The 8974-nt window shown below is 40.5% G+C and overlaps 1 protein-coding gene across 7 annotated transcripts in view; it reads right to left on the reverse strand.

Annotated features, from left to right (window-relative positions):
• The window catches only part of LOC135200297 (mucin-2-like), a 307055-nt gene that overhangs the window by 18763 nt on the left and 279318 nt on the right, over window positions 1-8974 (reverse strand). For 3 of the 7 annotated variants that reach the window (XM_064228825.1, XM_064228823.1, XM_064228819.1), the window contains one exon: window positions 3558-3626. The exons of the other annotated variants lie outside the window; for them this stretch is intronic. In XM_064228825.1, coding sequence (XP_064084895.1) covers window positions 3592-3626 — 35 coding nt within the window. In that variant the 3' untranslated portion in view covers window positions 3558-3591. The remainder of the gene's footprint in view (window positions 1-3557; window positions 3627-8974) is intronic. 7 annotated transcript variants of the gene reach the window in all.

Genomic DNA, 8974 nt, shown 5'->3' on the forward strand with positions numbered 1-8974 from the left:
ATAAGTTCGCACTAAGATTGGCCAGATAAGAAAATGCCTTACTACCAGACTGCAGCAGTCTAGCGAGAGGGGACGAACTCACTAACCCTTCAACAGGCCTATATGAAGCAATCTTGGCTATTGCTGTGGACCATAAGTCAAGCCATGAGACCGTCTGGAGGATGGAAGCTGCTGTAGTTTCCATAGCTAAGGCTTCCTGTGATGACAAGGAAGGACCCACCGATCTAACTTGTTCTAAGGTTAAACCAGGCTTGAGATGAATCACGTCTGGATTAAGGTGACGAGGCATCAAATGAACCACATTAGTCGAATAGTACTTTCTATGTCGTGTGAGGAGAGGAGGAAACGACTTGGACGACCCCTTCGAATGTAGATAGCCATCCCAGTCCAACACCAAAGCATTCACGCTTAGTAAGATGGATGGAGCGTGGCCCAACGGGGAGTTCAAAAGAAGTCTTAAGATCCTGACTGGCACCCAGCAAGGCACGTAGGCGTGATAGAAGACTGAGCTTGCGTCCTGCATTCAAGATTGTTGAACCCACGAATGAGATCAACAACTTCTGCAAAGGAGGACAAAAACTCTTGATTGTCTCCCTCCTCCTGCTCCGGCAACAGTGACTGACAACGTGAAGAAGGAGGTTTGGCAGTATCGCCCTCCTTTTGTAGCAACAGTGATGAAGTTTCGCTAGAGAATCTAGCCTTCTGGACATTAATAGTAGGGGAGACGCCTCTAACATTGAAAGACCCAGTAATCAAAGGTTCTTGAGCATTAACCAGCAATGACACTAGCGAATGGTCTCGGCTCGAACCGCGTACAGACTTGTGTGAAGCACCACATACACCATCAGTGAAACAATCACGTACATGTACGTCAGGCGAAACACATACGCATTCATGGGAGGAACAGTGTACACAGCTGTGTGATGAAACAAGTACATGTCGGTGAGATGTGGAACGAGCACGGTCCTGAGACACAGAACGTGACTAAACAGAGATTCTTGAAGGCGAATGATTCTTGGGATCAAGACTTCTTTCAGGCAAACGAGGAACCCATCCATGGGCCAAGGAATCCTTACGCTCCCGACCGTCAACCACATTTTTGTCGAGTGATGAATCTTTACACACAGCTTGGGCCACTTCCGTTTCTGCAACTTTCAACTTTTTAATCGGCGCCTTATCATCCTTATGACGACGAACTGGAACCGAGGCAGACGAAGAAGGAGCACCTTGAACAACATCAGCACGTACATGCAAGCCTGAGACACGCCCGCATAAGGAAGACTGAGACTTAACTCTCATACTGTCACGAACATATTCATGCGGAGAGACACGGTCGTGAAGGGAAGATGACGCATTACCAGACCCGACCATGTAACGAAGACAAGGATGGCTCCTTTCCGCAGACTTCACTATCAATCCCACGAATGCTAACCTGCAATGGCGAAGCGCTCCTCTCACCTGCACGACCACAGACGTGCGTGGGGGAGACACAGTCATGAGAGGAAGAAGGTGATGCACTCCCTCGGCTCGCAGAAGACGAAATCGCAAAGTCCTCGATCCTCCAATGTCTGATACGATGACAAGGTGGCGATGGAGAAGAAGAAGGTGAAGGAGATAAATCTCCCTCCCTACGAGATCTCTTAGAAGCAGGAGGTGGAGAAGAGACCTTATGTTTATACACCATCTCCTTTGCTGTGTAGGCAGAAAACCTCTCTTCCAAAACAGAGTCCAGCCTCTTGAACACTGCTTGACACTGCCTCAGACAGCTCAGCGAGAGAGGATGATGTCAGCGGCGGAAGTATGAGCGGCTGCATCAACTGGCGTCACAGTTTGAGAGGGTCCTGGGAATGACGTCATGAGCCTCCAAGAAATGTGACAACAAACCCTCCAAGGAGGGTGATCCCTGTAGCCCAAACGACACCCAAACCGCCACCATTTTGGAAGACTTCGAATCTGAAATAAAGGAATGAGATGAGGCAGCCTCATCCCTCCCGGAAAGAAAATTGGAACCCAAGGTAGACGGGACTACATTACACATAATATCAGCCTATGGCACTCCCATCAATGAATCAAAGGAAGAAAAGGAAGGAGAGCGATCGAGGGAGAGGGAGCAGCCGAATCATCCAGACGAAGAGAAGAAAGCCCCTCCCAAGAGAGGAGTCGAAACTCTGCGATGTTCCTTCTTCCTATAAAACAACCTCCACTGCGACTTAGGCCAGGCACAACATTCCGGGCAGGATTTGTTACCATACAAAAATTAGCTCTGCACCTAATGCAAGTTGTATGCAGATCTGTAGCCGATGATGCCAAAAACCTAGAGCATGGGAACCCCTGAATGCCCAGGCATGTGCATTGACGAGGCCGTGAAGACTTGGGGGAAGCCCTACCAACAAATATACACATACTAAACACACTGAAAAAAACAGAATATGGGCAGAAAAAACTGACTTGGAAGGAGAGCAAAGCGTAAGCGTCAACTCCCCAAGGCAGTTAGGAAAAGACTGGTGCGTCATTGAGATTGAATGCGCGGTCTCTGACCAGCGTTCACCTCGTATGCGCAGCCATTGCCAGATCTCACAGATTCCTTGCTTGACAATCTCTGATTGTTTTAACCGGGTACCAGCTGGCGCTTGGAAAATATCCTATTGTTAAGACCGAAGGTTTGTTCTGCATATGAACAAAGACCTAAGCCAAGAGATATGAAAACTAACCTGTATACAATATTGAGCTGCCAGAAATTTAAGGTATGTCCCTGGCATTAAGTCACTTACAGTAACAATTGATATGGTTCACATCTGCTTTTGTCAGTGCTAAGAAATACAGACACGGGTATATTTAGCAATAATATTACCTTGAATTTTTAATGAATTAAAACTTAAAAGTAAGACTTTGACCCCCCAAATCAGTGTACCTTGTGCACTATACCAGTCATTTTCCAAAATGCAATTACTTGGATCTGAAATGTACTATGGAAACCAAAACCTCCATGTCTGTTCCCTCAAGGGAGACAGTTTGATTATGTAATGAATGAAAGATATAAAAGACAACATCTCTGATCACTGAATTACAAAAGAAGGTATTTAACCTAAATGATATTCATTAACATAATATGTTTTGTGTGTGGTGGACCAGGTAAGAGTGTAGTACTGACAAGCCAAAGTAAACATTAAAAAATACTTAATGATTCAAAAGCTGTCAATACTTGTAATAATTTTTCTTCAAATAATTTTAGTTGTAATGCAATATAAAATTAAAGCTTACACACCAATTTGCATGTATGGGTCATGTAAGTGAACTGCTATAAATGTTAAACCATTTTGTACATACAGATGAAAAAATTAGTGTATATACTATGAATTCATGAGAAATGTTTACACTAATAATAGTGACAACTTTCAACTTGATGTTTATGTACCGTATGGATCACACATGCAACTTAATGATGCAAAAGCTGCTAATGAGGTATTAAGTATGAAAACCACCTATAAGTAATGTGACAAAAACATAGTTACATAAGATTCTACTGTTAAAAACCAGCAAAGTTCATGCATGTGTACCTTTATGCTTGAGAGAAGAAAAGAAACGAGAAGCCTACACCATCGTCCAGCCAGGATACTCCTGTGACCCTAGAATGTTGAAAGAGCAGAGGTGGTTAGTTGGCAAGCACATGGTGCAAAGACAAGCTTCATGTTTGGTAGATTTTAAGTTTCTTGTACACAGCATGATGGGTAGGGTGGAAGTTTATAACATGCATTAACTGAAGATGATAAAATTATAAATCAGATTAATTCTCTGACACATGCAACATCTACAAAATTTTTATGTAACCTTTACATGTGTATAATGGTATGGCTTACTAATTCTGTATATTTTATACTTGAGTCTTTGGTCCTACAACAATTTAAGCTCCATACACATAAACAACATTCAGTGAAAATATGAAAATACTGTACAATGTTTCATCTCTTGAAAATTTATCTACTTAAAGTATTATATATTACATAAAATTGATCTGATAAAAGCATTAAATATTATGTAAACTGATGCAATCACATTGAATTTCTCTGGTGTAGACCCTCAAAAAAATACTTAATAAAAAATATGCTATGATAAAAACATGTTACTTTATTAATGTTTATCGAAGAATATTGTGCTGACACAGGTGTTACATTGAAATAATGTCAGCGAATTCACTGAATTCATAATAGTTTTTCCCTAAGGTTAATAACAACTTCACCAGGCCAGACATACAGGGTCCAAAGATTTTACTCTTAAGATTACTTGAAACTAATACGTAACACTAATAACATAAAGAATGTGAAGTATACTCTTATACTGTATGAGTACACTGATTATGTACCGTATAGAACTTCCAACATATCATATGTTGAAATGCTTACCATCCATTCTAAAGATAATCCTGCTATTGTTTTCAGGATGGAAAAAGATAACGCAAGAACATTTGCAACATGAGAATACTGTACTGTCAAGTAAAGTCACTTGTTCATAACTACTGTTTTAGATAGATTTGATCAAAAATGGTAACTAAGAAATATGTACTGTTAAAGACTGAAGCATATATACTAAGGAAGAAAACAGGACAATACATATATGAAGGAAAAGGGTGATTACACAGGAAAGGATAAAAAATTTAATACATTTATTATGGTAATGTAGCACAAGCAAAATAATAAAAATTAATTATGAGACTTGTGGAACTGGACTCACGACCAGGTAGTGGGCTAAATTTTTCCTGAACAATCAACCTTCCCTGGCACATGCAGCCACAACTTAAGACAGCTGATAATGATAGCAAAACAGGTAAAGCAAAAGCAAGCAATGAGGAACTAAATTACAATGAATAGCTAGTGCTTGTTTTTATTTACAAAATTATTCTTCCATTCCAAGGCCTGCTTTTATTACCAACTTGGATATAAATGCAAGAACGGATAATGAATTATGTTTTTGTACGAATCCAATACTGTGCATATGTATTTCTAAATACTCCTGTTCCAAGTGAAAAGGACCCATATGCTTGAACAAAGCTGTTCTTAACCTTTTTATTACTACGCCCCCCCCTTAGAATTGGTCATTCCTTCCACGGCCCCCTTGGATCTATGAGTTAATTTCTCTCCCAAATTTAAATGAAAAAAAAGGGGGTAAGGGATAGGGAGGGATGTAAACAATTACAAACATGATAAGTCCAATGAGTCTAACTAGAATAGTAGACTATGTATATAGGAAACTAATGTTGTAAGGCGATACTTTTGCATTTTTTCCTAAACTTATGAATATTGGTTCTTCACTCATTTGAAGAGAATAACGAATGTAATTAGAGAATTTTCAATATTTCCCTAGGGCTCGAGCCCGACACTGGAAATTGCTGATGCTCCCCCATGGGGATGTGGCCCCCAGGTTGAGAACCACTGCATCTAACATAAAAGATTTGAAAGAAGTAAGTCTGCTGCACATGTGCCACCCAACCGCACCGGGTCACAAGGACAACACTTCACTCAATCCTCTGTGCTATATCTACATCTCAAGTGTACAGAGAAGGGAGGAGGGCCATGGAATTTATGATTAATGGATTTGTATGAAAATCTGCTTTACTGTAAAACTCACTTGTAAAAAACGATTTTGGCAGGAGTCCAAAGCAGCTAAGCCCTTCCAGAAAAAGGTAGATGCAGCTGCAAGAAGTCGAAGTCCCAAAAAATAATTGAGTTGACAATAAGCCTTGAAATCACGATGATTTCACATATACAGGCAGTCCCCGTGTTACGACGGGGGTTCCGTTCTTGAGACGCGTCGTAAGCCAGAACATCATCAAAAATCCTAAGAAAACCTTACTTTTAATGCTTTGGGTGCACTGAAAATTATGTAAACTGCATTCTTATTGGATTTTTCATAAAACAACCTTCAAATATTGATTATTTTGCATTTTTGGTGTCATATTTCATCTGCCAGATCAGTGTTGTAGGCGTTGTAACCCTGGAACATGCATCGTAATCCTGGAAATAATTTCTAATGAATATAATTGAAAAGCGCCCTAACCTCTGAACGTCGTAATCCGAGACCGTCGTAACCCAGGGACTGCCTGTAATGGATTTGCAATGGAAGATACAACCAAAGAAAGTAATTCACCAAGCACAAAAGGTGTAAAAGCTGGTACTGCAGGAATCACACAGCTCTGTGTATTGGACTCATAGTATGAAGAATGAAGTCAAGGATAAGGATGATTGACACAGATCCCTCCCACCAGATAGTACACAGACCACAACAACTAATAGGTCCCAACAAAAAAATCATCAAATACATGTATGTAAAATCTAGCAAAAGCATTGAGACACTGCTCAGTGGCTGCTTAAAGTATACCAGAGAGCTAAAATTATACGAAAGTTCCAACTTACGAAAAATTCAAGTTACGAAAGCAAACACGAAGATTTTTTTGCCTCTACATACAAAAATATTTCATGTTACGAAAGGGTGTTACTGTAAAGTCCCCAGATTCACCCGGACCGTCGAGAACAATTTTAAAACTCGCGCGCCGCCAACTGAGTAGACTTGCCACCATCCTCCCGCTCTCCCATTGGTTCCTGATGCTAGTCACCGCCGTAAGATCCTGCTCTCCTATTGGTCAGTATCTCTCCCATCATGCTCTATGTAAAGGCGTTCTTCGGCGACTCAGTAGCAGCATCGTTATCATGAGCACGCCGAATTCGTTTGTTCATATACGATTTTGTTTGTCAATGTAAATTCGTGTTAGTGATTTCGCTTTGTACTTTATCGTGTTGTGTGAGAACTTTAGTACATAACTTAATTATGTACGTATAAGTCATGGGTCCCAAGAAAGTTGACGAAGTTCACGGAAAGAAGAGGATGCTTTCTATGGAGACAAAGATGAGATTATCAAGAAGTATGAAGCTGGCATGCGGTTGAGTGTGATCGCTAAGGAATACGGCCGAAATCCGTCGACGATAGGCACCATTCTTAAGCAGAAGGAAGCCATCAAAGCAGCTACACCTTCCAAGGGTGTGACTACTTTGTCCAACAAGAGGAGCCACGTGCATGATGAGATGGAGAGGCTGTTGCTTCTGTGGATTAAGGACAAAGAAATCGCTGGCAATACGATAACCAAGACGGCAATATGCCAGAAGGCCAGTGCTATTTTCGCTGATCTGATTGCCCAGGCCGAAGACGACAGAGGAGAAGGGACATCGACGGCAACCCCAGACTTCAAGGCATCTCGGGGGTGGTTTGATAAATTCCGTAAACGGACTGCCATCTATTCGTTGGTGAAGAAATTGAAATTTTGTAAAAAACGTTAAGTATAAAAAAGTAAATAAAAAATGTAAAAATAAAAAAAGAAAGAAAAAAAATTTAATTTTAAGTTTTTTGTAAAGTTAAGTGTTGACTTTTTCTGCCATTTGTTAATGTGTTTCGTAAAGTTTAGTGTTAATGTTTCCTGTCATTTTTTAATGTTTCGTAAAGTTAAGTGTTCAAGTTTTCTGCCATTTGTCCTCCTCCTCTGTCGCCACTTTCAGAGATCGCCTCACTCGAAAGGTAAGGTTCCACATTTTACTACATACGTACGTATGTACGTACAGTATTTCTTTACCATGTACACTAATACACTTTATTTACAGGTATGTAGTACATATCAGTAGTATATGTAGTTTAAGTTAGGTATTGAATGGTCCAAATTGTTGTATTTCATTGTTTATTGGTCAATTTAGCTTTATTATAAGATTTACTGGGATGTTTTTGTAGGGCTTGGAATGAATTAGGCAATTTACATGTAAAATGTGGTTCAAGATATGAAAAAATCAGGTTACAAAGGCCACCTTGGAACGGATTAATTTTGTATCCTGAGGTACTACTGTACTTTAAAGTCGGGGAGATGGGGGCTAAAACCTCTCAGCACTAAGGGCACCTCTTGAGAAAATTCCACTAAAGCCTGTAAAATGACATGCTAAAACAATAAGAAATTACAAATGTGACCATATTGATTACTTGTGTGCAGGAACAGATTAGGAAAAAGCAGAAAGGATTCCATTCAATGGAGATGCGACTTGAGGGCTCCACAGGAAAACAAAACACTGTCTTTGGGAGAAGGCAGGGATAGCAAAAGAAGTGAAGAGCAAGCCATCCTTGCTAGAAGACTGATTCATAGCTATGAACTACAAGGCAAGCAAGAGGCCTACCATGAACCAGTGGCAAGAATGCAACACTTGGCGTAGAAGGGGATAGAGCTCTAATATTACATGCTTGGAGGACAGGATGATCAGCAACACAGTCTCAAGTCAAATCCATAAGTGAGGCCTTCAACAGACACTTGTTAAGAAGCCTGATGGACTGCAAAGTGTTTATGATTTCCAAGTCTACATAGTCCATACTGTAAAAAGACTAAAAAGGTAATCTTGAATAGCAGAGAAGGACCAAGCTTCTTGACATTCCTCGGGTGCACAATTAAATCCGTTATTATGGGAATAGAGACCTTGTGAGGATGACAACCCTGTTCATCACACTAAGCCACAAATCTAGATCACTTTCATTATAAAGTGTGTGGTGTTGGCTTCCACAGCAAACTCCAAAAAAGGCTCTGGAAGACTATGAAACTCTTGGAAGATACTTAAAGTGGGAAGAGATCTGCATATTTTACGGCAAGTTCTATAGGGACCAGGAACCATTCTTGCTGCAGCCAAAAGGGAGGAATACATGTCATTCGGGAGTTCAAAAATGTACAAATCTGTTGGAGCATGAGAAAAACAGAAATTTATAAACACTATGCCCTTCTCAAGGTTGTCACACGGTGTCCAGATCCAAGGAAGTCCCCCACATCTACCACACAACTTTGCAAACAACTGTGCAAAAAGACCAAGCTGACAGATGATACTGTTCAGTTCAATTCATTGCTGACTATAGTATGAACTGAGGCATGATGAGACCTTGTGCCTTTCTGCCCAAGCAAAGATCT

This window comes from Macrobrachium nipponense, chromosome 26 (genome assembly GCF_015104395.2).
Source record: "Macrobrachium nipponense isolate FS-2020 chromosome 26, ASM1510439v2, whole genome shotgun sequence".
Lineage (NCBI taxonomy): Eukaryota > Metazoa > Arthropoda > Malacostraca > Decapoda > Palaemonidae > Macrobrachium > Macrobrachium nipponense.